Genomic DNA, 27,616 nt, shown 5'->3' with positions numbered 1-27,616 from the left:
CCACTAGAACAATTACACGGGGCTGCTAACTTGAAATAATGAAAATGAAAATAGAAGCTATTGACATCATGTTGAAAATATACTAACATAAACATAGAAAGATATTGTCACTATATTGAAAAGCCGTTATAACAGTTATAGAGAGTTACTAACTGCAACAAATAACATACAAGAAATGGTTCATTATTCATCAATCTGATGGCCCCGAAAAGTCCAAAACCAAATCTTCTTGAATATTCCAGCGGCTAGTAACCTGATTACGCGTGAGTTACCTATTTTCCAATCACTCTTCTTGATTCTACACCGCTTCTTTACTTTTATGGTTTTTCGGCTAAACTGGGTTCATTCTCGTCCTACATCACAATCAAAATACATCACAACACAAGCAATACTAAGACTTCATATGTCCCCTCCCCGATTAGAAGAAGCAATTAAAAGCTGTACAAAACACTAACAAAAAACAAAAAAAGGTCTATACAAAACAAAAGCTCTGCAATTGCAACGACACCAAAAATCAAAGACAAAATCAGAATGGTGGCCATTTGACTCCATCTCCTTCATAACAAAATAATAAAAAACGGTGATAGAGGACCTTAGAATGCATCATTAGATTAAACTTTTCATAGTTATAGACATTAGCATCCCTCATTTCCAAAATATGTAAAACTCAATAATTCAAGATCATACAATGAGGCTGAGACTTGGACGTCATAGATCTCGATTCAATTCATTAAATCTAGATTAACTAACTAAACCAAATCCAATGACAATTACGAATGAAATTGAAAGGCTTATCACCTTTCTTGGCCGACTGTGTCCCAAATCTGGGCCTTGACCATCTTATCATCGACGTGGATGCTTCGAGTGGTGAACTCGACGCCGATGGTGGACATAGACTCGAGGTTGAACTAGTTGCGCATGAACCTGGAAAAGAGGTTGGATTTGCTGACGCCGCAATCACCGATGAAGACGACCTTGAAGAGGTAGTTGTAGTCATCGTCCGATCTATAGGCCATCTCAAAGAGCCGGAGAGACTTTTCGGTTGGGATTTTTGATTGGGGATGAAGAAGCCGAGGGCCTTGTCGTTGTCAGAGGAGATGAAGTCCTCATTTAGGGTTCCGATGCGATGCAGGTGAGGCCATCGATTTGGTAAGTCGTCGCCGGCGATCTCGTGAGGTTTGCAACCACATTGATTTGGTTTGTGAGGGATAGTCGCGCCATGCCTCCAATTTTTCGTCGACGTCCTCTGAGGTCTACAACAACATCTTGATTTGAGAGAGAGAGAGAGAGAGAGAGAGAGAGAGAGAGAGAGAGAGAGAGAGAGAGAGAGAGAGAGAGAGAGAGAGATATGAGAGATGAGAGATGAGAGATGAGAATGAACGTATCAGTTCTATCGAAAAAGAAAGAGAGAGAAGGTTGAGGGCAAAATAGGTATAGCATAAAAAGAAGCTGATGTTTTTGTGGTCTAAAGTGGCCTTATGTGTACAAAAATATTTAGGTGGATTTATCACTAATTAAAGTTTTAAAATGACACTTATATGTAATTTTCTAAAAAGAATACTAGTCTAACTAGTAAGAATTTATCATATCTATATATAGGATGTTGTTGGGCTTTCTCAGCAGTGGCAGCCATGGAAGGAATCATTCAACTTACTACAGGTAAACTAATCTCTTTGTCTGAGCAAGAGCTGGTTGACTGTGATGTGAATGGTGAAGACCAAGGTTGTGAGGGTGGCTTGATGGACAATGCATTTGAGTTCATCAATCAAAACCATGGACTTAGTATTGAGGCTAGTATATCCCTTCAGCTGGATTTTACTGAAGATGGCCCGATCAACCTTTGTTTCGTCGCGTTTGTGGAGAATCAGAAACTGTGGAACGTATGTCAATTTGAATCCCTGGGAAGCTATTAAGCTACTGGTGCAATAACAAACAGAATACTTAAAAGGCTTTTGAGCTACAACCAGCACGATCTCGCTGTGTTCTGAACCTCAAGCACTGCAACATTAAGCTGTTATTGTTGAAAGTGTCTGAAGAAATTAAAGAAGAAAAGGAGGAGCATGATGGGTAGTACATGACCATGCAGGACTCAATAAGATGTGAATTTGGAAGGCGTAGTGCAGAACTTCATGTTCCTTACGGCCAAATCAGTGCTGTGGTATTTATGTACCCAGATCATGTAATATGGCAACTCATGTGGTAACTTCTCATGCTTCCAAACATGTTTCTAGTTTCTCTTGGGGATATATGTTTTAATGCCTATATCTAGATACAATATAGATAATCATTGACAACTAATTCAACTAAGGGATATACTAAGGTACAAAAATCGGCACATTCAAGTTAGGTAAAATCCATGCATGCAGATATATGCTAGTCTACTAGCTGCAAATGTTAGATTCACTTGAAATATTTATATTATAATGCTAAAATCGGTAATGCAAATTGAACCAGGAGGAAGTCTTGGTCGAACTTTTGTAATGCTAAACCGTCGCAACTAAACAAAAGACTAGCATTTTGTATGAGAAAGAAGTAACCAAATATTAGATTTGGCTACTGACTGGTCGTAACATCAAATTATATTAAGAGCTAGAGTCCATATCAGAACATTTTATGGGGCACAACTATGGCAGATCAACTTTTTGGGCACGGAGATAATACAGCAAGTTCCATTCTCTGATCTCTATATAAATTGAGCAGCTGTCTGCCATTTCATTGTACTTCATCATATCCTAGCTTACCATGGAGTTCAGCAACCTCGGAAAATGTCTATGTTTCGCTTTGATCCTAGTGATGTTTGGGGCTTGGTCTTCTGAAGCCACTTCTCGCACTCTCCAAGATGCATCAATGTATGGGAGAATGGGAGATACGAGCAATGGATGGCTCGTTATGGACGTGTCTATGAAGAGATCAACGAGAAGGAGAAGCGCTTCCTAATATTTAAGGAAAATGTAGCATTTGTAGAATCATCCAACAATGATGCAAGCAAACCTTACAAATTAAGTGTCAATCAATTTTTAGACCTTACAAATGAAGAATTCATTGCCTTGAGAAATCGATTCAAGGGTCATGAATGTTCCAGAAAGACCACTTCTTTCAAGTATGAAAACGTTACTGTGCCAGCTACTGTGGACTGGAGACAGAAAGGAGCTGTAACCCCAGTCAAGGATCAAGGCCGGTACGTAATTATGTAAGCATCTAGCTAGCACATTATTATTTATAGATGATAAAACAACTACCATTTTTTTAGTATAAAAGAATACTAGTCTAACTAGTAAGAATTTGTCATATCTATATACAGGATGCTGTTGGGCTTTCTCAGCAGTACGTGATAGCCATGGAAGGAGTCACTCAACTTACTACAGATAAACTAATGTCTTTGTCCGAGCAAGAGCTGGTTGACTGTGATGTGAATGGTGAAGACCAAGGTTGTGAGGGTGGCTTGATGGACAACGCATTTGAGTTCATCAATCAAAATCATGGACTTGGTACTGAGGCTAATTACCCCTACACTGGTGTTGATGGTACATGCAATGCCCAGAAGGAAGCAAGCCATGCAGCCTCAATAACTGGTCACGAAGATGTGCCTGCAAATAGTGAAAGTTCCCTTCTTAAGGCCGTCGCCAATCAACCCATTTCTGTTGCCATTGATGCTAGTGGATCTGATTTCCAATTCTATTCAAGTGGTGTATTCACAGGAACTTGTGGAACAAGCCTAGACCATGGTGTTACTGCTGTTGGTTATGGAGTCAGTGATGATGGGACTAAGTATTGGTTGGTCAAGAACTCATGGGGGGCACAATGAGGTGAAGAAGGGTACATAAGAATGCAAAGAGATGTTGCTGCGCAGGAAGGTCTGTGTGGTATTGCTATGGCAGCCTCTTACCCCACTGCATAAGTAATATACCATCCAGTGAATATTATGATATGTACATGAGCTGCTTGTGCTTATGATGCTTAAAATTTACCATATATATCTGTAAGAAAACTACGAGCTAGTGTCATCAATACAAAATTGAAGAACTCTTTTTATGTTTAGTTTATGTATGATTCTCTATAGATGACCTATTTCTATGAGGAGAAGAAGTAATTTGAGATTTTGAAATCTCACTCATCCTTCCACCATTTGGTTCCATTATAGAAGTTCACTTCACATTGTGTCATTCCACTCCGAGTCCCAAGTCCAAACTGAACTCACCGTCGGTTTGTTCGAAAGCAAGTTATTGTTGCAACTGCTGGCATTAATTTATAACAATTACCTTGAAGTTGAGGTTAATTACATGACTGTTAGAAGTTTAGATGCACTAATTTTTCGTAGTACGTACTATAGCTAGTATTGACCAGATGAACTTAGTAAGCTTGCTGCAACTAGAGGAATGACCGAAGAAGTGATTCCATGACCTATCAAGTACATCAAAGTGAAAATGAAACTATCATCTTAACCAATGGACGCAAATTATATACTAGTCCTCATTCTCGTTTTGCTCAGCATTTGAAGCTAAAGCATCACACGTTCAAGGAAGTTAACATGATACTTCATACTTTGTAATAAATTAACATACCAAAGCATAATGCCTTTCCCAAACCTTCAAACCTGCGAACCAAAACGAGACCAAAAATTCACTCCATGCCAAGATGCTAGATAACGGTCTCCTCTATCTAACAACGCTCTTTCCTCCAAAGTCGAATCAAATGAGCAGCACAACAAAATTACCCTCCTATAAATGAGGAAGTACCTTTCAAAAAAAAAAAAAAAAGCGAGCAAGTAAAATCAGATTTACTATTTTCACGTATTGAAAAAAACAGGACCACGGAAAAAGAATCAAACAGATGGACCCTGCAAAAGCACACTCCTCGAATTGAACATTTTTGTACCAAAAAGAGAAAAATAGAGGACCAAAAAGAAAGCGTAGATCTTAGGCGCGCGGATCGATCGTGCAGAAACGGCACCGTTTTTGTGATTCTGATACTAAAAAGGTCGCGTTTGTTTTACAGTATATAGTTGGCTCTAACAGAATTTTGATTCCAATCTAATCTATTCCAGTGCTGTGTGTATAACCTTCTCCAGTCTGATTCGTGTGTGACAAAGAGAGAGAGAGAGACTCCACAATGCAGGAGGAGACGAAGACCACCGTTGACTACCGGATGGAGAGAGCGTCCGGGCCCCACTTCTCGGGCCTCCGACTCGACGGCCTCTTATCTTCTTCTCCTTCATCACCGTCGCCTGCCGCGGATTCTTCAAACCTAGCCGACTCCAACGCCGCCAAGCAGCCCTTCGTCATCGGTACTCTCTCTCTCTCTCTCCCTCTCTTCGCAATTCAGCATTTGATTCGGTCTCTCTGCTACTGCATTTGATTGATTGATTCGAGTAGGTGTTTCTGGAGGTACGGCTTCCGGCAAGACCACTGTGTGCGACATGATCATCCAGCAGCTTCACGATCATCGCGTCGTTCTTGTCAATCAGGTTCACTGCTCTCATTACTCTGCATTTTCTGCCTCCAATTGATTACCTTTCACTATAAATTCTGAAGAACACTTGTTTGATTTGGTCTTTTTTTTTTTTATAGGATTCATTTTACCGTGGTTTGACACCTGAGGAGTCTGAACGAGTCCATGAGTATAATTTTGATCATCCTGGTAATCACTTCATACTATATATTCACTATAAATCCAACTTAATTACTCTCAAGTCTCAAGTGGAAGTAGGCTATTTGTTGTGCTAAAATTCTATTTCAGTATCTGATGGTTCCGTTTTGTTTTTGTAGATGCATTTGACACCGAACAGATGTTAGAATGTGTTCAAAAGTTAAAGTGCGGGCAGTCTGTCCAAGTTCCAATTTATGATTTTAAGATACATCGACGCTGTTCTGATACTTTTCGCCAGGTATAAAGCTTCTTCTAATATTGATTGTTGTTGCCTTGCTAATATTCACCTGTGGATGCATTTTGTTTACTTCTTTGTCAGGTGAATGCTTCCGATGTCATCATCTTGGAGGGAATTCTGGTTTTCCATGACCAGCGCGTACGTAATTTGATGAACATGAAGATCTTTGTCGACACAGGTTTGATTTCCTCAGTCTAGTTTCTTCTGTCACTGTCATAATTTCATTAGCTATGTTTTGCACTTTTGCATGGCATCCTTGTTTAGGTTCTCACACCATGTGGTCTTGATATGTCAAATTACATGGTTTTATAGAGTCTAGAAAGATTTGCTTCTGCAATCAAATATGAAAAGAAAATATATAAATATATTTATGAATCCTGGATAAGAAAAGGCATGGAACTCCAGAGCTGACTTGTAAGTTCTCATACTGCCTATCGATGTTAAGGTTGCTAATTTGTAAACTACTGCCTAATAGAAACCATGATGGCATAGGTGCTTGGATGGTTAATGATACTTTTTATTCTTAGCCAAGCCATATAGAATATCTTCATTGTTTTTTTTTTTTTTCAAATTTCAAATAATACTCTTATCAGCTTGTAGGTTTTTAAAAAATGAATAAATAAATAAATAAAATAAAGGTTTCCCTTTATAAAAGTAGTACAAGTTTTCTTTAGTATCTCATCTAGCCTAACCTTTTATTTTTAAAACTTCTGAAAAGAAAATAAAAATATGTGAATGGCTATGCCAAAAGCTATATGCACTACTCAAAATCAGCCTCACCTTTTCATTTCTCTTTTTTTATTTTGAAAAATATAAATGAGTAAAGATTCTCTTTGTATGTGTGCTGTCTCCTTGTTTGCCCTTCAGATGCTGATGTCAGACTTGCTCGTAGAATAAGACGAGACACTGTTGAGAGGGGCAGGGACATTGACTCTGTTCTTGAGCAGGTAAGGCCCCACTCTTGAACAATCTCTTTGTACAGGACTACTTGGTGCATCGCTCGGTTCATAAGATTGGGAATACATAACCATGTTTCCTGTTGAGTTCTGTAAGAGAAGAGTATGACTATAGTAATTTTTCAATTTGAAAAATCACATCGAGAGCGTTATGCTTATCATGCAGTATGCCAAGTTTGTCAAGCCTGCTTTTGATGATTTTGTTCTCCCCTCAAAGAAGTACGCTGATGTGATCATCCCCCGGGGAGGCGATAACCATGTTGCTATTGATTTAATTGTACAACATATTCGGACAAAGCTTGGTCAGCATGATCTTTGCAAAATATATCCTAATGTGTACGTTATACAGTCCACATTTCAGGTATGCCTTCTGTTTATGTTATTTGGTGTTGTAAGCATATTCTTCACTTTTGTTCTTTTGGGGAGTCAAAACTTTGTATTTTGGCTTTGACTTGTGACACTAGTAAAAGTTAATTACTGCTGATCTATTAGAGCATAAAAGTAAGAAAACTCCAAACCTTGTTTCCTGAGCTTCTTGCATCTTTGACTCCAGACTTTTAATAGTAAATTTTTTTGTGACTGACTCAATTCTAAATGTTTAAATTAGTCTTACGTTGTTGATTTTTTTTCTCTCTCTTTTTTTTTTTTTTTTTTTTTTTTTTAGAACATTTCTCTAATTTAGGCATGCCAAACTCTAATATCGTAATTTTAAGCTCTGAAAGGATTTCACAATCACATTTCATAAACTTTAATCTAGTTGTTCTCATATTACAGATTAGAGGCATGCATACACTGATTCGAGACCGAGAAATATCAAAGCATGATTTTGTATTTTATTCAGATCGCCTAATTCGTCTGGTAATTTTTGTTTCACACCTTACTCAATTTTCATTCATACCGTAGCTCAGCTTTTATGTTCTTATACTTTGATGTGGTCTCTAGGTTGTGGAGCATGGCCTTGGTCATTTGCCATTCACAGAGAAACAAGTAATAACTCCACCAGGTGTGCCCATTATGTTCCACCACCCTCTTCTTATTGCTTGTATATATATGCAGCTCTTTATGAATCACCAGTTATGAAGCTTCATACATGTTTGGCTGACAGTTAGTGGCAGCATATATTTCTGTCTGGTCTTTCATGGGATGTTGTCTCTACTTTTATCTCTGCACATTTAGACATGTTCTGCAGAAGGAATAGTCTGCATGTCCTTAAATTTGGTCTTTTCTTGTATTTCAGGATCTGTTTATACTGGGGTTGATTTCTGCAAGAAATTATGTGGAGTTTCAATTGTTCGAAGGTGAGCTTTAAATCAGGTATTGGTTTTTAGAAGTTACAATTATGTGGCAATCAGGCCGGTGCACTTGAATATATGGGTAATTGGATTGGTCACCATCTTTTTTCTGTAGAATTGTGATGTATCCAATTCTATTTCAGCGCTTTTCTAGGTGCTTTGGAAGATAACAATAAATGTTTATATCCTTTATATATCTTGGTCTCTTGTTTACACATAACAACAACCATTTCTTGTTTGTTATGATTAGTGGTGAGAGCATGGAAAATGCATTGCGTGCATGTTGCAAAGGAATAAAAATTGGGAAGATCTTGATTCATCGTGATGGAGACGATGGCAAACAGGTGACATTATGTTTATGAAGTAGGAATAACTTTGCCAAGAACTAAGCATTTCTCTCTCAAATTTGATAAAACTTCTGTATAACTGAGTTATTCCACCTCAAGCAGCTTATATATGAGAAGCTCCCCAAGGATATTTCAGAGCGTCATGTCCTGCTTTTAGACCCTGTACTTGCTACAGGTAATTCCATTAAGTTTTTATGAGCTTGGTTCTCCATCTTTGCTCTCTGCATGTACTGAGGAAAAGTAGTTGGTGATGTAAGAAAACTTTGTATTCTAACTGCCCAAAATATGGCCTATTTTAATAGAGCATATTTAAACTTGTATACTTGCTGATGATTGAAATGCAATGACCAATCTGAGTGACTTGTAGGTAACTCTGCTAACCAGGCTATTGAACTACTCATACAGAAGGGGGTTCCTGAATCGCATATAATATTCTTAAACCTTATATCTGTGAGTACTTCTTGATGCTTGCTGATTACGTATTAGTATTTACATTATGAACTATGCTGATTTTCCACTATTTTATTCTGCTTTAGGCTCCTGAGGGAATTCATTGTGTTTACAAACGATTTCCATCCTTGAAGATTGTCACTTCAGAGATTGATGTTGCCCTCAATGAAGAATTTCGTGTCATACCAGGGTTGGGTGAATTTGGTGATCGTTACTTTGGCACGGATGATTGATCATAGATAAGTGATCCTAATTGGGCTGTGGCAAGTGAAATAGATTGTTATACAGAAACACCAAGGAGATTTGTTTATGCAACTCCTGCTACTGACTCAACTTTTGAGTTATGGTGTATTGCACTTATGTCCTAACTGCGGTCCGGTTGCTTGAATCGGTCAAATTGCAGTATTTAAACATTGTGATGTTAGTGGCATCATAATGCCCTCGTATGCAATTTGTAAAAGTTTGGAAATTTCAAGGCAATATAACCAGGATCGGGATGTCTAGGGTCTGGTCTGTGCTATGTACAGTGTAGCCTTGTTTCCATTGACTAATAGACCTATTTTCCATTTGAATGTTATTACTTATTATGAACAAGACAAACATATGGGTCGAAAATGTATTACTTATTACGAACAAGACAAACATACGGGTCGAAAATGTATATTTGATTACTAAGGTTGAAAATGTCCCCAGGTTATATATATCGTATTTCTGATGTCTGGGTCGGCATCACACTGACTTGGAAGTCTTTGCTTCATGGCAGGTTCCATGATTTAGGTCTTATAAAATCCCCCCTAATAGAACTTCCAAAACCTTGGAATTGGACGATGGTGTCGATTTTTTATGGTGAATGTCAGTATCAATGGTTTGGTAGTCCTCATCTTCTAATCATTTTCTCGACTATGAATTGCATTGGTTCTGTATATATAGGACTCTTTTGAATATTTGCAAAGATATCTTTTTTTCTATATACCATCATAAGAACGCAAGAAGCATGGGACACAGTACTGCATCGTTCTTGCTTCTTTCACTTTTACTACTGTCAGGAACCTCATACCTTGACACAGTCACACTTGGTTTCTGCAGTGCAGATGCTAATGTGGGTTGCATGGATATCGAGAGGAAAGCCCTTCTGAAGCTCAGAGAGGGACTCGCTGATCCTTCAGACCGGCTTTCATCTTGGGTTGGAGTAGATTGCTGCAAATGGAGAGGTATAGGCTGCAACAAGACAACTGGACGCGTGGACAGCCTTAATCTTCGCAACCCATATGGAGATGTTTCGGAGAGTGATGATGGAACACTCCCTGCTTTAGGAGGTGAGATCAATCCTTCATTGATTGTCTTGAAAGATTTGGTTTACTTGGATTTGAGCATGAATAACTTTGGAGGTCTAGAACTTCCAAGTTTCATTGGATCACTAGAAAAAATAACATATCTCAATCTATCTGGTGCATCATTTGGTGGAGTAATTCCCGCCAATCTTGGAAACCTTTCAAAATTGCTTCATCTTGATCTCAGTAATAATGCTGTTGAGAGTGATCTCAGATGGCTTTCCAGTCTTTCTTACTTACAGTTTCTTAACTTGGGAGGAGCAAACCTTACCAAGGCTGCACCATATTGGCTTCCCACTGTTAATATGCTCCCTTCACTTCTTGAATTGCATTTGCCTGGCTGTGGACTTTCCATCCTTCCACCTACTCTTCCTCATATCAATTTCACATCACTTTTGGTTCTTGACCTCTCTGCCAATGGTTTCAACTCCACACTTTCTCCCTGGTTGTTCAATCTGACTGAACTAGTCAACCTTGACCTAAGTAGGAACAATCTCAATGGAGAACTTCCAGAAACACTCGGGAGTTTGACTCATCTGAAGAACCTTGATTTGTCAGAGAATTCAGACATCGGAGGTCAGTTGCCAAGAAACTTGGGAATGCTATGCAATTTGCAGTCTCTTAAACTTTCAATCAACAAAGTTACTGGTGAGATAACTGAGTTCATTGATAGTTTGTCTATATGCACAAACAGCAGCTTAGAGAGGTTGGATTTAGGTTTTAACCGTCTGACAGGAAATTTGCCTAATTCATTGGGACTTCTTAAGAAGTTAAGATACCTCAAGTTGTGGTCCAACTCATTTCAGGGTTCTATCCCAGAATCTATTGGAAACTTGACATTTTTGGAGGAATTTTATCTTGCAAGAAATAAAATGGGTGGAGTCATCCCAGAAAGTTTTGGGCAGCTCTCATCACTCGTTGCAGTAGATCTCTCTGAAACCACATGGGAAGGTGTTATAACGGAAGCTCATTTTCTAAAACTTCGAAGCTTAAAAGAGGTGGTAATCCAGCAAGCCTCCCAAAACATTTCCCTAGTTTTCAACATTAGTTCTAATTGGATACCTCCTTTCAAATTGAGATACTTGATCCTTGAATCATGTCAATTGGGTCCTAAATTTCCTGCATGGCTTAGAAATCAGACTGAGCTTGTCACGGTGGTCCTCAATAATGCTAAGATTGCAGATACCATACCAGATTGGTTTTGGCAGTTGGATTTGTTATTAGATGAAATAAATGTTGCTTACAATCAACTAGGCGGCAAGTTGCCTAACTCGCTAAGGTTCAGCTATCGTGGTAATGCTGATTTGAGTACAAACCTGTTTGAGGGCCCCCTCCCACTTTGGTCGTCAAATATTACAACGCTCTACCTCAGGGATAATTTGTTTTCAGGGCCAATTCCTTCAAACATTGGTGATGTGATGCCGTCCTTGTTAGAGTTAGACATCTCTAGGAATGGTTTGAGTGGAAGCATTCCCCTGTCTCTAGGTAATCTAAGCCTACTGACAACCATGGTTCTCTCAAATAATTACTTGTCTGGTGAAATTCCTCATTTCTGGAACAGTATACCAAACTTGTATTTGTTAGATATGTCAAACAACAGTCTCTCTGGTACAATTCCAAGATCCATGGATTCTCTTGGTTCACTCTTATTCTTGATTCTCTCTAGTAACAACTTGTCAGGCGAACTTCCTTCACTGAGAAACTGCACTGGCATGAAGAGTCTTGATCTTGGGGAAAATAAGTTCTTTGGAAACATTCCGGCGTGGATAGGAGAAAGCATGCCCTCTCTGTTGATTTTACGCTTGAGTTCCAACTCATTCACCGGAAGCATTCCTTCACAGTTGTGTGGCCTTTCCAATCTTCACATATTGGATCTCTCACAAAATAATCTGTCTGGTCATATTCCCAGCTGTGTTGGTAACTTGAGTGGCTTGAAAACATCTGTATTCTCAGATAAAGATACATCATACCTTTACCAGGGAAAGTTGAAGGTCGTGGCAAGAAGAAGAGTGCAAGACTACGGTTCCACTCTTTATCTTGTTAATAGCCTAGATCTCTCAAACAACAACTTATCAGGTGAGATGCCGAGGGAGCTCACGAGCCTGATAAAGTTGTGGACCTTGAATTTATCCATGAATCATCTGACAGGAGTAATTCCATCAAGGATTGGGAGCATGGTGGGGATAGAATCTCTTGATTTGTCAATAAACCAGCTTTCAGGTTCCATTCCCCAGAGCATGGTTTCATTGACATTCTTGAGTTATCTAAACCTCTCATACAACAAATTGTCTGGGAAAATCCCAACAGGCAACCAGTTTAACACCCTAGTTCCATCAGTATATGAAGGCAATGCCGGTCTTTGTGGTTTTCCGTTGCCTGATTGCCAAGTCAATGGCGGAACTCCTCAGGGTCCAAGTGGAGGTGGAGAAGACACTGGCTTTAAAATGTGGGGTTTCATCATCAGCATGGTGATCGGTTTCGTTATGGGGTTCTGGGGAGTTTGTGGGAGTTTGGTCATTAGCAAGCCTTGGAGGAAGACATATTTCCACTTCACTGACAAAATGATTGTTGCTTGTATACGGAAATATCAGGGGGCACAGGAAATTTAAGTAGTTTTACTTCAAATTTTTTTTTTTTGTGTTTGGTCATTTAGGAGTAAGCTTGTTGTTTTCTGTTCCTAATAAGAGTTTGTAAGCTTTTCTGTTCTAAACTAAACTACAATTTCTTGCATCTTCTCTTATTTTTACCTTTGCACGCCATGGTCATTACTCTTAGAGTCTTAGGCCTGTACATTAGTACATAGAACTATACCAAGTAGAACACACACAAATTATTATTTTCTTCTTTCTGAAATTGAAGCCAAATCGTTGCCAACTATTATTTATCAAGGGATCATTTTTAGTGATCGATTATCATGTGTCCGTCATTCAATGGGGTAAATACACAGGGTAAAAAAATAAGCATGCTGTTTTTATAAACATCCAAGTAAAATTAAGCATAAACAAGTCATATTACTCCGAATGTTTAGATCAAACAATTTCAATTTTTTAATGCTGAAATTACAATTCCATCATTTATATTTCCCATATCAATTATAAATTCTGTTTGTTTGGATGTAAAATTTGTAATTTAAATAAACACAAATAAACTAATAAAATTTTTCTTAGTGTTCAAGTAAATCCCTATTTATGTGTCTGGCTCAAACTCTAGGTTACTTGACCTAATGGTAATAGGGTTTAATTTAGAAGAATCTAGATATTATCTTTCCTCCTAAATCCATATTTATGTGTCTGGCTCAAACTCTAGGTTACTTGACCTAATGGTAATAGGGTTTAATTTAGAAGAATCTAGATATTATCTTTCCTTGTATGATTCAGACTCTATGCCTTGTAATTCTCTATACTATTATCAATGAGAATACACAGCGATTTTCTCTCAATTCCCGTTTCTCTAAAACATGTTATCAGCACGAGCCCTAACCCTAGCCCTAAAAATTATACCCTATCTAATCTAATCAAAGGTGCCACCCGTAGCTCTGCAGCATCCCCGGCCCTGCAGTAGCCCCCAACCAGGTTAGCCTCGCTGCCCCTGCAGTGCCCGCGTGTACTCACCTGCTCTCACGCTAGCTCAACCGCTACCCCGTGACAATGAGACCACACGACATTGCGACCCCATGACCCAGCAGCCTCACGGATCCAAGACCCCGCGGCCCCACAACTCCTCGATTCCGCCACTCCGTGACCACGCTGCAATCCTACAAGTCTGCTCGCTCGCACTAGGGCTGAAGCTCGTCTCCAAATCCTACGACAAGGACTAAATACATTCTGCAATTCTAAGAGGAAAACTTTTCTAAAAGTTCCCATTTTTTTGAAGTTTTTATTCTTTTCTCTTCTTCTTCTCGGGGACTTGCAACCTCTCTTCTTCTACCCCCCTTTTCTTCATCATAGGTAAGCCGAACTGTGGGGGTTCGTGCTCACTCTAAGCTTGGAGCTTGTTAAGATCTCCAAACTTAGAGTTTGTAGAGAATTTATGATCGACCACTTATGTCATTGTTTCGATCTAATCCAATACCTCTTGGAAATTCCTAATTTCTTGAAAGCGACTACGCTCAGAAATTTTATATGTTTTCGTGGTAGCCTTTTATGCTCCGAAACTAACCCTAATTTCTTGTTCTCTTTCAGGATGAGTAACCTGAACAAATTGGACTTTGCTCCATTATGAACAACTGGCTCTGGATATCACGGGTGGGTTCGTGATGTCCGCCAACATCTCAAGGTCGATGGAATCCTAGATACGATTCTCGAGCCTAGCCAGGACGTGATAACTGTTGAGTAAGCTCAAACTTTGGAAGCAAATAGAGCAGCCTTAGAGGCAAATAAGGCGAAAGCCATCATCCTAATGACTCGTCATATGGATGATTCGCTCCAGTACGAGTGTATGAATAAAGAAGACCCCAGAAAGTTGTGGGTCTCACTCGAAGAAAAATTTGGCAACGTCCGTGACTCCATGCTTCCTGACCTAGAAGTGAGATGACATAGCCTCCGCTTCTGTGATTTCAAGTCAGTTCTTGACTACAACTCGGAAGCACTTCGCATTAAATCCTTAATGGAATTCTGTGGTAAAGAAATCACAAATGCGATGTTGATTGAGAAGACTCTCTACACCTTCCCCGTCTCTGCATTGATGGTTGCTAAGAACTATCAAATCAATGTTACTACAAGATGGATCACAAGGTTTCGTGAGCTCATTGGAGCTATGAATGTCGCTGAAAAGCATGACAACATCCTTGTGAAGAACTATAATTTGAGATCCGTGGGAACAGAGCATATTCCGAAATCCAATTATAATCGAGCCCCAAAGAGAGGGCGCCAACGTTTTTAATATGTATTTTCCCTCATTTGGTTTAGTTATTCTCTTAAAATTAGTAATTATAACATAGTTTCTGTTTTTAGGTACTTCAAGGACGGAAATGGAGAAAACATGCGAAAAAGAGCAGAAATGAGCGTAATTAAGGACAAGTCGTTTTAGAAACTTTCCTCTTTCATTTTAGGATATATTTCCTATTTTGTTTTAGGGAAACTTTCTTCATTTGAACTTTCCTATTTCTAATTTTCTTGTTTTAAAGAGGGAATTTAGGAGTCCATCACATTAAGAACTCTTGACTGATGAAATCAAGGAAAACTTAAAAGAAAAGAAAACTTGCATAAATCAGGAAGAATTCATTGAGATAAAATGGAGTGTTATATTCAATATTTATTCTAATTATCTTATTTCCTATTGATTATAACACTAATTAAATTCTGATTTTTTCTTGATTGTAGGAGTTCATTATGTGCACAATTGGAAGAAGATATTAGTGTAATTTAAAGGAGAGGAATAAGGGATGTATCTGGTCACTATTCAAGGAATATACAATGAGTCATTAAGGGGAAAAGAGATCAGAAAAATCAAGACTTTGTCATGAGAAAATCAAGCAAATTTGGAGGAGAAATCACCTCTAGATGGTTGGTCATGATTGCATCACAAGAGAGGAGAATTTCACTATAAATAGCAGCCATTCTCTACTCCAAAATTATCACTTCTTCATACAAAATTCAGTTCATTAGCTTAGCTCTATTCTCTCCAAAACCCTCTCCAAATATTCAGAAAAAGTCTCTTGTCGTGAAGAGTTTTATGACTTCTCCAAAGCTGTTCGTATTCTTGAAGGCCAAGCCTTGTGTTCTCTTGACGTTCTCCAAGCTTCCTTGAAGATCAAAAAGGGTAATCCATGGCCCTTATTTCTGGTTTCGTACTCTTTAGTATTGAATTTCAGATTTTGATTATGAACTTTGTTATTGGAATTGGATTTTTGTTGAGAATGAGTTTATGTTAGTAATTTTCAGATTTGTTTCTTTATGTTCTTGACTTGTTTATGATATCTTTACAATCTGATTTTGTGCCATCCTTTATATCTTTAAGCATATGATTTTGGTTGAATAACTATGTTAATCTGCAGGTTAATAAAGCCAAATTTTTGTTTTGATTCACCTAATCGTTTTGGGGCATAAATTGAAGTGGTAAAGGCTATGTACAATGGTCGAAATTATATGCTACATGTTTGTGCATTTGTAACTTCTTATGGATGCATACATGTTTGGATTCATAATTCTAATTACACTTAATGATTCATATTTAATGTTGACAGATGCTCTTCAGTATTAACGTGATGTTTTATATGAAATATTTTAAGTTATGGACTTTTCCTAACTTAGGAGATTCAAAAGAAGAATTAAAGTGGTACTCGATCTCTTCAGACTTGTACTTCGAATTCATTTCTGATATTTAGTGTTGGCAGGATTTTAGGTTGTTTAGATTGAAATAATTCATTGCATGTTGATATGGTATGGAAATTCTGATTTGAGTGTGAAGAAGTCGATCACATGTATATATTTATCTTTTTGTTTTATTTCGTAGGAACTTAGAAACCAAAAGTTGAATCCTCCCTTTTTATGGTTGTTTCTTGTGTAAATTTGTAGATAAATACTTGTTAATACTTGTTTTATTAATTACTAATTTAAATTGACCTTTTTGTTTAGGTGCAGCCTACAATCCCCTGACTGAACGATCCATGCTTATCCTATACTAACAACTACATTTTGCAGGGTTAAATTGTGAGACTATTTCAGCCGCATCATAGAAACTCCATCATAATTGTTGATGTAGTTGCACATTTCGTTGCGCATAAGTTTGTTGAGTCTGATGATATCGAACACGCTTCGTTGATGAATGAATGCCAACGTAGAGAGATTTGGCCTAAATGGAAAGATGTGATCCAGGTTAAGATGGATTCTCTAATGAAGAGGAAGGTTTTCGAGCTAGTGATGCCAACAGCTCCTAACATAAAACCTGTTGACTAATGGGTCTTCGTTAGAAAACGTAGTGAGAAAAAGATATGGTAATCTCGCCTTATGGTGCAAGGCTTTTCATAAAACGCCCTGGAATCAACTACGATGAGACATATTCTCTCGTAATGGATGTCATTGCACTCCACTACCCTGTCAGTTTGGTAGTTTCTGAATAACTGAACATCCAGCTTACAAATGTGGTCACTACGTATCTCTATAGGGATCTACATACATAATATACATGAAGGTTCATGGTGAACTTCATTTACCCAAGTCAAGTAGCTCTAGACCATGGAGCGCGTTTACAAAGAGGTTGAAACTCTCGCTAAAATGACTACTTGATTGGGAAGGGATATGCCCACGCGTTTACATAACAAGTTTCGGATTCCATCGTGGTTCATGTTGGACATGATCTTCATTAGAAGCCCTTAAAGAGTTAAGAGAAACCGCTGAACACTTGATATCCGAGTTTGAGATGAAGGATTTTGGGAGAACACGATTATGCCTCGGTTAAGTGTTCACCATGGGAAAAGACCTTAGTCGCTATATCTTCTAATAATGCAGAGATTCTTTCTCTTCACGAAGTGGTTTGTGAATGTATATGGATTGGATCCATAATTACGCATGTTCGAACAATTGTAATTTGAAGTCTACGACATATAAGCCTACGAGCATTTAGGATAATGCTACTTGCTTTGAACAAATGAAGCAAAGGCTACATCAAAAGTGACAACACCAAGTATAATCAGCAATAACAAACTCTCCTTAAGATCAAAGTGAACTAGGTTCGATCTGAGGACAGTATGGCAGACTTGCTCACTAAGTCATTGCCTAAATTTCACTTTCGAGAAACATGTTGGTAGCATCATTTGCGGGAGTTATCCAAACTCCAATGACCGTAGTCATCAGGGGGAGATGTAGACATCAGGGGGAGGTGTCTACATGTATGGTCTCGAAACGTGAAGGTGTGTTGTGCTCTTTTTCCCCTTCGACCAAGGTTATTTTTGTCCCACTGGGTTTTTGTTACTCGGCAAGGTTTTTAGCGAGGCAACGAGAGAAGCATCACGTTTGGGTGACACAAGTGGGAGTGTTCAAATAAATCTCTATTTATGTGTCTGGCCCAAACTCTAGGTTACTTGACATAGTGGTAATAGGGTTTAATTTAGAAGAATCTAGAGATGATCTTTCTTTGTATGATTCAGACTATATGTCTTGTAATCCTCTATATAAAGAGGCCCCTATTATCAATGAGAATACACAACGATTTTCTCTCAATTCCCATTTCTCTAAAACACTTAGAACTCAATTTTATATATAGGAACTCGACTTAAGGTTCCCGGTGAACCAACCTTCCCAGTCTACAAAGAGAGTGCCTGCCATCACTTCCAAACATGTTGAGCTCTAGAAAAATCACACGGTAGGTAAAGTAACGTCTCCTGATGACCCTCACAAAAATGACAACTAGGATCTTTAGTTAGCTTTCTTCCCATCTGTGCTCATTTCTAATGACTCTTAAGAAAAGATTTGTAGCTTTTTGGGTATATGAAGCTGCTAAACCTCCTTCCATTTTCAGACAAGGAGTCAGTAAGAAAATTTTGCAATAGATCGTTAATACTAAGTACTGAGGATGTGATCAACAACTGTGGCAGGCAATGTAAGGAAAACCAATTATCTGCATCAATATAACTATGATTGGTGGCTAAATTATGATATCCCACAGCCAGACCAATTATCAAAATTTACTAATTTAGTAGAACTTCCATCCTCAGTTCTCCATATCAAACCTTGCACCATGGGATAGCTTTTAATACTTGAAAAAAAAAAGTTTCTAGTTTCTTTTGACATGGTATAATGTTACTGTATATATTCTCAATCAACAAAGGGAAATGGTAGGGTATAAAAATTTGGCAAGCCAGGAGCATATAAGTGTATAATCTGTCAAAATCCTTGTAAACAGGTGAAATCCATGACTATCTATCCTCTCATTGTTATTTAAAGATGAAAAGACAACTACCATTTTTTGTAGTATTAAAGTATACTAGTCTAACTAGTAAGAATTTGTCATATCTACATACAAGATGTTGTTGGGGCATTTTCAGCAGTGGCAGCCACGGAAGGAATCACTCAACTAACTACAGGTAAACTAATCTCTTTGTCCGAGCAAGAGCTGGTCGACTGTGATGTGAATGGTGAAGACCAAGGTTGTGAGGGTGGCTTGATGGACAATGCATTTGAGTTCATCAATCAAAATCATGGACTTAGTACTGAGGCTAAATACCCCTACACCGGTGTTGATGGTACATGCAATGCCCAAAAGGAAGCAAGCCATGCAGCCTCGATAACTGGACACGAAGATTTGCCTGCAAATAGTGAAAGTGCCCTTCTTAAGGTCGTTGCCAATCAACCCATTTCTGTTGCCATTGATGCTAGTGGATCTAATTTCCAATTCTATTCAAGTGGTGTTTTCACAGGAACTTGTGGAACAAGCCTAGACCATGGTGTTACTGCTATTGGTTGTGGCGTCAGTGATGATGGGACTAATTATTGGTTGGTTAAGAACTCATGGGGGGCACAATGGGGTGAAGAAGGGTACATAAGTATGCACAGAGATGTTGCGGCACATGAAAGTTTGTGTGGTTTTTGTTGGGGTTGAGCAATTACTAACCTCCTTTGATCCAAGCTTAATGCCTTGTAATGCAACTGCTCTTCACAACTCCAATCAGGTATGTTGCCTTGATTAGCTTCTTAGATCAGTTAATCTTTATCTCCTGTACTCAATCACACACATACACCAATATATATTTGATATAGAAGTGATGTATAATAACAAAGATACAAGAAGAAGATGATATTGTTGAGCAAGTGGCTGTAGCACTCTGATGCTCAGTCCTCTGTTTCTTCTGATATTTTTGATCAGATTTCTCTCTCTTCTATTTCTAGAGATGCAGCTGCCATATTAGACACCACTCTCAAATACAAAAGTCAAGGAGCATTAAATGTCTTACAACAACTAATTTAACTAGAGTTAAAAACTATCTAGCATAAGGTTAAAGTAAACTAAGCATTAACTTTAACACTCCCCTTTAATGCTTTGTTTCTTGACTCCCAGTAGCTCTCTGAAATACTGGAACTTTTATTTTGGCAATGCTTTGGTGAAAATGTCAGCTACTTGATCTTCCGTCCTGCAATATACCACATCAATTTCATTGTCTTCAACAACATCTATGATGAAGTGATGTTTGTGAGCTATGTGCTTGGTTTGATTGTGAAACACCAGATTATTAGCCATCGCAATTGCAGATTTGTTGTCACAAAGTATTGGAGTAGGTTCTCCTTGCTTTTCACCAACATCTTCCATGATACTTCTCAGCCATATTACTTGAGAAGTTGCCAATGATGTTGATACATACTCAACTTCAGCAGTAGACAAAGCAACTGTCTTTTGCTTCTTGGACTGCCATGAGAACACACCTATTCCAAGAGTGAAAGCATAGCTATAAGTACTATTTGAATCATCAACACTGCCTCCCCAATCACTATCACAAAATCCATATAGTTTTGGCATCACATTCCTTTCAAACATAATACCAAAATCTATTGAACCTTGAATGTACCTTAGTACCCTCTTTGTTGTTCCAAAATGAATTTGAGTAGGCTTGTGCATGAATCTTGATAGTAAACTTGCAGCATACATAATATCTTGCCTTGTTGCAGTCAAGTATAATAAGCTCCCAACTAAGCTTCTATAAATTGACGCATCCACTTCTTTGCTTCCATCTTCTTTTTGAAGTTTTTCATTAACCACCAATGGTGTAGGAACAAAATTGCATCCTTCCATCCCAAAATTTTTCAGGATAGTTTTTGCATACTTCTTTTGAGATATGAATATGCCATCTTCATTCTGACTAATCTCAATTCCAAGAAAATAATGCAGCAGACCCAAATCACTCATTTCATTTTTTTTCATCATCTCTTCTTTGAACTTCTTAATTAAACTCTCATCACTTCCAGTAAACACTAAATCATCAACATATAATGAAACAATGAGGATGTTAGTTTTACCTTCAATCTTGATGTAGAGAGTAGGTTCATTGTGGCTTCTTTGAAAGTCTTTCCCAATGAAATAAGAGTCAATCTCCCCATACCATGCTCTAGGCGCTTGTTTCAAGCCATAAAGAGCTTTCTTCAACTTGTACACCTTTATCTCTTCTCCTTTAACAACAAAGCCCTCCGGTTGATCAACATAGACCTCTTCCTTTAGGACTCCATTTAGGAATGCAGATTTAGTAATCAATTTCGGGTTGTTGTGCATACCATTTTGCAACTAGCCTTGCTTTGTTCCTTTGAATGGAATCATCTGGATTCAACTTTGATTTGTAAATCCACTTCACTCTAATGACTTCTTTGTCACTTGGTCTGTTCACAAGCTCCCATGTGTTGTTCTTCTCAATCACATTTATCTCTTCCACCATTGCTTTCTTCTAAGCTTTAGCTTGCATTGCTTCTTCAAAGTTTTCTAGTTCTGTGACACAGAAATTGCAGCTTGCATAGACATCATTCAAATCCCTCATTCTTATAGGAGTTGAACTTGGTGATGAAGATCCGGATGATTGTGATTATGGATTGCCCATTGGAGTAACTTGTTCTGGAGTTCATCCAACAACTTCAACTTCATTTTCTTGATTCTCCACCTCTTCTTCCATTTCAATGTTGGGACTTTGGATTGCATTTTGCTTCCAATCCCAAGAGGCTTTTTCATTAAAGATAACATCTCTACAGATTATCACCTTCTTTTTCTTTAAATTGTAGAGTCTATAGCCTTTGCTTTGTGTGCTATAACCCGCAAAAATGCACTTCTCACTTGTCAAGTTTCTGCCTTGTTTCTTTTGGAACATAAGCAAAATAAACATAACCAAACACCTTGAAGTGATTTACTGATGGTTTTCTACCACTCCATGCTTCAAATGGTGTTTTATCTTCTACTGCTTTAGTAGGACACCTATTCATTAGGTAAACAGCAGTATGTACGCTTCACCCCAAAATTCATGTGTCATCCCCTTCTCATGCAGCATAGACTTAGCCATTTCGACTATGGATCTATTCTTCCTTTCTGCTACTCCATTTGGTTGTGGAGTGTAGGCCACTGTGAGTTGCCTTTGGAGCCCAATGTCTCCACAGAATTTATCAAACTCCCTTGAGTTGTATTCACCACCTCTATCACTTCTCAAGACCTTGATAAGATGCCCACTTTGCCTTTCCACCATTACTTGGAACTTTTTTAACACAATGAACACTTCTGATTTTTGTCTCAAGAAATACACTCAAATCATTCTAGAGAAATCATCAATAAAGGTTATGAAGTACCTGTTGCTACCATGAGTTTTTGTCTTCATTGGACTGCACACATCAGTATGTCTCTAATGGTGTAGATGCTCTCCAAGCTTTCCCTTTAGGAAATGATTCTCGATGATGGTTCCTAATAGCACAACCTTCACACACTTCACTGGCTTCTTGAATTGTTGGTAAACCATGCACCATATTCCTCTGTGTAGTTGCTTCAAACTCTGAAAATTTAGATGCCCAAACCTCCTATGCCAAAGCCAAGAGTCATTTAGAACATCAACCTTCAAAGCCCTGTTGCTTGGATATTTGAAAGAGATAGGAAAACTTCTGTTCTTCTCCATTTTGATGGTTGCCACAATCTGCATTTTCTTTTTCTTTTCATAGATTGTGCACGAATTATCATCAAAAAGTACTGGGTAACCATTCTCTTGAAGTTGCCCAACACTTAGAAGGTTTTGATCCAATTCTAGAACCAACAACATTTCTCTTATGAATCTTCTTCCTTTCTTTGTTTCAACAACAAGTGTTCCTCTTCCTCTTGCTTGTACTAGATCACCATTGCCCATCTTTACTCTTTTGATCACATATTTATCAATATCCACAAAAATGGACTAATTTGCTGTCATATGATTGTTGCAGCTACTATCAACAAACCAAACATTTTCATTTTTCAGTATAGTTGCTGCTTGACAAGCAAAGAACATGTTGCCATCATTGTCTTGCTCTTCGGTGAAGTTTGCTTGATGCTTGTTCAGATTGCAATCCTTTTACACATGTCTAATCCTGTTACAGTTTTGACATTTTGACTGTCCTTTAAACCAAAAAACACCAATGTGAAACTTTCCACAAATTTTGCATTTCACCATAGCACTATAACTTGGACTACCCTTTTCTTCATTGTTGTTCCTCTTTTCCCACTTCTTGTTTTTTCCTTTCCAATTCTTCTTAGGTACATTGGTTTTGCCTTGAGAAGAACTAGGTTGATTAGGGTTCTTTGAACTAAGGCTAAGTGTTTGAAAGGCACTCTCCATTGCACTTTCAGCACGCTTATTAAACCTTTGATCATAGGCTTTTAGAGAACCAATGACTTTTTGAACCCCTAAAGTTTCAATATCTTTTGTCATATCAATAAAAGAAACTATGGAATCAAACTTCTCTGATAAGCTAATAAGTATTTTCTGAACTACTCTCTTATCATCTAGAGTTTCTCCATAAGATTTCATTTGGTTCACTATATCTGTTAGCCTAGTAAGATAATCTTCAAGAGATTCACCATCTTTCATTCTAGTATATTCAAAATCTCTATGTAAAGATTGAAGTTTCACAGCTCTAACCTCAGTAGTACCTTTGTACTCTTCGCCTAGAACATCCCACGCAGATTTTGAAGTCTCCTCATTTGAGAAACTGGGGAAGATTTCATCTGAGACTGCTCCATGGATTATTTCAAGAGCTTTAGCATCCTTCTTCATGTTCAATTTCAGCTCCATCTTCTAAACTTCTGTCAAACCTTCTGTATCTGTTGGATTATCAAAACCATCTTCAACTAGATACCAAATATCATTGGATTTGAGGATTATCCTCATCTTGATTCTCTAGAAATTGAAATTTTCTCTAACAAATATTGGAGTTTGAAGATCTACCACTTGAGCTTGAACTTGCCATGGTTGATTCTTCAAGAACCTTGATTAATTTATCCTTCTTTTTTCAGAAATCACAGCACCCAGCTTAGCCTTGATCAGACTAAGCTCTTATACCAGATGTTGGGGTTGAGCTATTACTCACCTCCTTTGATCCAAGCTTACTGCCTTGTTATGCAACTGCTCTTCACAACTCCAATCAGGTATGTTGCCTTGATTAGCTTCTTAGATCAGTTGATCTTTATCTCCTGCACTCAATCACACACATACACCAATATATATTTGATATAGAAGTGATGTATAATAACAAAGATATATACTAGAAGAAGATGATATTGTTGAGAAAGTGGTTGTAGCACTCTGATGCTCAGTCCTCTGTTTCTTCTGATATTTCTGATCAGATTTTTCCCTCTTCTGTTTTAGAGATGCAGCTGCCATATTAGATACCACCCTCAAAATACAAAAGTCAAGGAGCATTAAATGTCTTACAACAACTTATTTAACTAGAGTTTAAAACTGACTAGCATAAGGTTAATGTAAACTAAGCATTAACTTTAACAGTTTTGCTATTGCAGCCTCTTACCCCACTACATAAGTAATATACCATCAAGTGAAATCAATGTAGCTACTATCCTTTCTAGGTGTCTATTATGAACTGTACATGAACTGGTTGTGCTTATAATACTTAAAAGCCATATCTGTAAGAAAACTACCAAGTATGTTTCATTAATACAAAAATGAAGAACTCCTTTTATGTTTAGTTTGTCTAGCTATGTATCTGTATATATACCTATTTCTATTAGGAGAAAAAGTAATTTGAGATTTCGAAATCTCACTCATATTTCCACCATTTCGTTCCATTATAGAAGTTCAGTTCTCTATTCTATTCTGTCATTCCACTCCAAGTCCTGAGTCCTGGCTGAACTCTATTGATTAGTTGCAAATGCTGGCATTTTATAGCAAGATCCAGAAGTTGAGGCTATATTTCCAAAACTGTTAGAAAGATTGAATGTACAAATTTTTCATGGTATAGCTTTGTATTGACCCGAGAGTTCAGTGAGCTTGCTACATCTAGAAGGAGTAATTGCATGATCTATCAAGTACATGAAAGTGAAAATGAACAATATTCTAACCAATGGAGGTAAATTATATACTAATGCTCATTCTCGTTTTGCTCTGTGAGTTTCCTATCTTTTTGGCATTTGAAGCCAAGCATCACACGTCGAAGCGAAATAATAACATGAGATTTGAGATGCTGGAACACTATCTTTGCCAAACTATATTGGTCATCCAAGTGTTTTGTTGCTTTTAGTATTCTCTCATTTGAATACTTTAATCCATTTCTTATAGTAGGTTGTCCATTTTAAGTCTCTCATATTCGAGCTAACCAATTTCAAGTGGTCTGCAGCTTCTAAACCAAATTGATATGCAGGATATCTTGCATCCAAAATATTCTTATGCAATGAGCTATTCACTCATGTCTGATCAATTTAGTAACAATATGAAGTGCCTCTACTACGTATAAGATAGAAAACTATCACAGAATCAGTCCCAACTTCCATCTGTAAAATACGAACTCATGACTAAGCTTCAACTCAGTGAATAATATCCAAACCTTAGCTTGAACGTTGAGGCACTTCTCCAGTTCTATCATTATACGTAATTTTGTAAAGCTATTAATCCAAACTAGTCCACCAATCTAGCCATATATTGAAAGTTCTTGCACCAAGAGAGAATTTCAAGTCAGTGATCCTTCTGCACACTTCACAACAGCCTCACTAGTAGCATTAGCGTACCCATTCTACAGCATAACTATGACTGCACGAGTGTTATTAAAGGACTTTGACCCTGATACCTCTATTTCGAAACAAAGAAACAGCATTGAATAAACAGAATGTTCCAATGCACACGTTGAATTTTATAAGAACCCAGCTTAAGACAGGCAACAAACCGACCTTCCTAATTCAAAAACAAAGTGTCTGCTATCACTTAGGGTATACAAATGATCTTCCAATCATCTTGAGCTCTGCTAAAGTCACACGGTAAGTGACCCTAAAAGTAATCCCATATATTAGATTTGGCGACTGACTTGTCATGACAATGTGACTTGACTGATATCAAATTATATTAAGAGGCAATGAGTCCATACCAGAACATTCTATGGGGCACAGCTATTGTAGCTCAACTGTTCGGGCACCGAGATAATACATCTAGGCCATTCTCTTCTCCATATAAATAAACCGTGTACACTACCATTTCATTGTACACCTGCTTAGTAGTTCATTTACTTCATCATATCCTAGCTTACCATGGAGTTCACCAACCTCGAAAGATGTCTATGCTTGGCTTTGATCATCTTAAAGTTTCACATCAAAAACCAATTGGTAATGGATTGAGTGACCGAAACTCTAAACCCACTAGCAAGGTCCCATGTAGGATGTATATACTCTCAACATGACTATGATGTGAATGGTGGAGACCAAGGTTGTGAGGGTGGCTTGATGGACAATGCCTTTGAGTTCATCAATCAAAATCATGGACTTAGAACTTAGGCTAATTACCCCTACACCAGTGTTGATGGTGCATGCAATGCCCAGAAGGAAGCAAGCCATGCAACCTCGATAACTGGTCAATCACGAAGATGTGCTTGCAAATAGTGAAAGTGCCCTTCTTAAGGTCGTTGCTAATGAACCCATTTCTGTTGCCATTGATGCTAGTAGTTCGGATTTCCAATTCTATTCAAGTGGTGTTTTCACAGGAACTTGTGGAACAAGCGGTCTGCCATTGATGATAAACCATGGTGTTACCGCAGTAGGTTATGGCGTTAGCGATGATGGGACTAGGTATTGGTTGGTTAAGAACTCATGGGGGGCACAATGGGGTGAAGAAGGGTACATAAGAATGCAAAGAGATGTTGCTGAGAAGGAAGGCTTGTGTGGTATTGCTATGGCAGCCTCTTATCCCACTACATAGATAATATCCATCAAGTGAATATTATGTATTATGATATGTACATGAAATGCTTATGCTTATAATGCTTAAAAGATACCATATCTGTTAGAAAACCCTACCATTTAAGTTTCATTAATACAAAAGTTAAGAACTCTTTGTACGTTTAGTTTCTCTATAGATCTCTATAGATGACCTATTTCTACAAGGAGAAGAAGTAATTTGAGATTTTGAAATCTCACTCATCCTTCCACCATTTCGTTCCCTTATAGAAGTTCACTTTCTGTCACATTGTGTCATTCCACTCTGAGTTATGAGTCCAAACTGAACTCACTGTTGGTTTGGTTTGTTAGAAAACAAGTTATTGTTGCAACTACTGGCATTTTAAAACAAGATCCAGAAGTTGAGGTTACATGACTATTAGAAGTTTAGATGCACTAATTTTTCATAGTATAGCTTTGCATTGACCAGAGAGTTTAGTAAGCTCGCTGCATTGAGGAATGACTGAAGGAGTAATTGCATGACCTATCAAGTACACCAAAG

At 38.0% G+C, this 27,616-nt stretch overlaps 3 protein-coding genes and 1 pseudogene across 4 annotated transcripts; all 4 read left to right on the top strand.

Moving 5' to 3' along the window:
* The first annotated feature begins 1,631 nt into the window (after nt 1-1,631).
* Nucleotides 1,632-3,898, top strand: LOC112184678 (annotated as a pseudogene).
* Nucleotides 3,899-4,893: 995 nt separating this feature from the next.
* On the top strand, nt 4,894-9,529 carry LOC112187193 (uridine kinase-like protein 1, chloroplastic). 2 transcript variants are annotated; one of them, XM_040514760.1, is made up of 15 exons: nt 4,894-4,977; nt 5,069-5,284; nt 5,373-5,464; nt 5,568-5,637; nt 5,766-5,884; nt 5,966-6,062; nt 6,752-6,831; nt 7,007-7,201; nt 7,615-7,698; nt 7,783-7,843; nt 8,078-8,138; nt 8,383-8,476; nt 8,582-8,654; nt 8,847-8,929; nt 9,016-9,162. In XM_040514760.1, exons 2-15 carry the CDS (start codon nt 5,110-5,112, stop codon nt 9,160-9,162), a joined length of 1,431 nt encoding a protein of 476 aa, XP_040370694.1. In that variant the 5' UTR covers nt 4,894-4,977; nt 5,069-5,109. The 2 variants fall into 2 exon arrangements, with proteins under 2 accessions (XP_040370694.1, XP_024181647.1); XM_024325879.2 differs by lacking the exon at nt 4,894-4,977 and having other exon boundaries at nt 5,110-5,284; nt 9,016-9,529.
* Nucleotides 9,530-9,616: 87 nt separating this feature from the next.
* Nucleotides 9,617-13,003, top strand: LOC112187191 (receptor-like protein EIX1). The gene has a single exon (XM_024325878.2). The coding sequence runs from the start codon at nt 9,924-9,926 to the stop codon at nt 12,867-12,869; it is 2,946 nt and encodes a 981-aa protein (XP_024181646.1). The 5' UTR covers nt 9,617-9,923; the 3' UTR covers nt 12,870-13,003.
* A 5,646-nt stretch (nt 13,004-18,649) lies between these two features.
* On the top strand, nt 18,650-27,097 carry LOC112184677 (vignain-like). The gene is made up of 3 exons (XM_040513506.1): nt 18,650-18,728; nt 19,223-19,657; nt 26,940-27,097. The coding sequence occupies exons 1-3, from the start codon at nt 18,650-18,652 to the stop codon at nt 27,095-27,097; spliced, it is 672 nt and encodes a 223-aa protein (XP_040369440.1).
* The last annotated feature ends 519 nt before the right edge of the window (nt 27,098-27,616 follow it).

Source organism: Rosa chinensis, chromosome 2, assembly GCF_002994745.2.
Source record: "Rosa chinensis cultivar Old Blush chromosome 2, RchiOBHm-V2, whole genome shotgun sequence".
NCBI lineage: Eukaryota > Viridiplantae > Streptophyta > Magnoliopsida > Rosales > Rosaceae > Rosa > Rosa chinensis.
Note: the sequence above shows the minus strand (reverse complement) of the source record. Positions and strands in the feature narration are given on the sequence as shown.

What these genes read in the sequence shown, in the direction of transcription:
- LOC112187193 (XM_024325879.2), top strand. Translation starts at nt 5,110, where the DNA reads ATGCAGGAGGAGACGAAGACCACCGTTGACTACCGGATGGAGAGAGCG. An exon ending in TTGACTCTGTTCTTGAGCAG is followed by an intron (nt 6,832 to 7,006) that starts GTAAGGCCCCAC and finishes CTTATCATGCAG; the next exon opens with TATGCCAAGTTTGTCAAGCC. An exon ending in ATGGAGACGATGGCAAACAG is followed by an intron (nt 8,477 to 8,581) that starts GTGACATTATGT and finishes CACCTCAAGCAG; the next exon opens with CTTATATATGAGAAGCTCCC.
- LOC112187191 (XM_024325878.2), top strand. Translation starts at nt 9,924, where the DNA reads ATGGGACACAGTACTGCATCGTTCTTGCTTCTTTCACTTTTACTACTG.
- LOC112184677 (XM_040513506.1), top strand. Translation starts at nt 18,650, where the DNA reads ATGACTCTTAAGAAAAGATTTGTAGCTTTTTGGGTATATGAAGCTGCT. An exon ending in CATTTTCAGACAAGGAGTCA is followed by an intron (nt 18,729 to 19,222) that starts GTAAGAAAATTT and finishes TCTACATACAAG; the next exon opens with ATGTTGTTGGGGCATTTTCA. An exon ending in CCATGGTGTTACTGCTATTG is followed by an intron (nt 19,658 to 26,939) that starts GTTGTGGCGTCA and finishes TTACCGCAGTAG; the next exon opens with GTTATGGCGTTAGCGATGAT.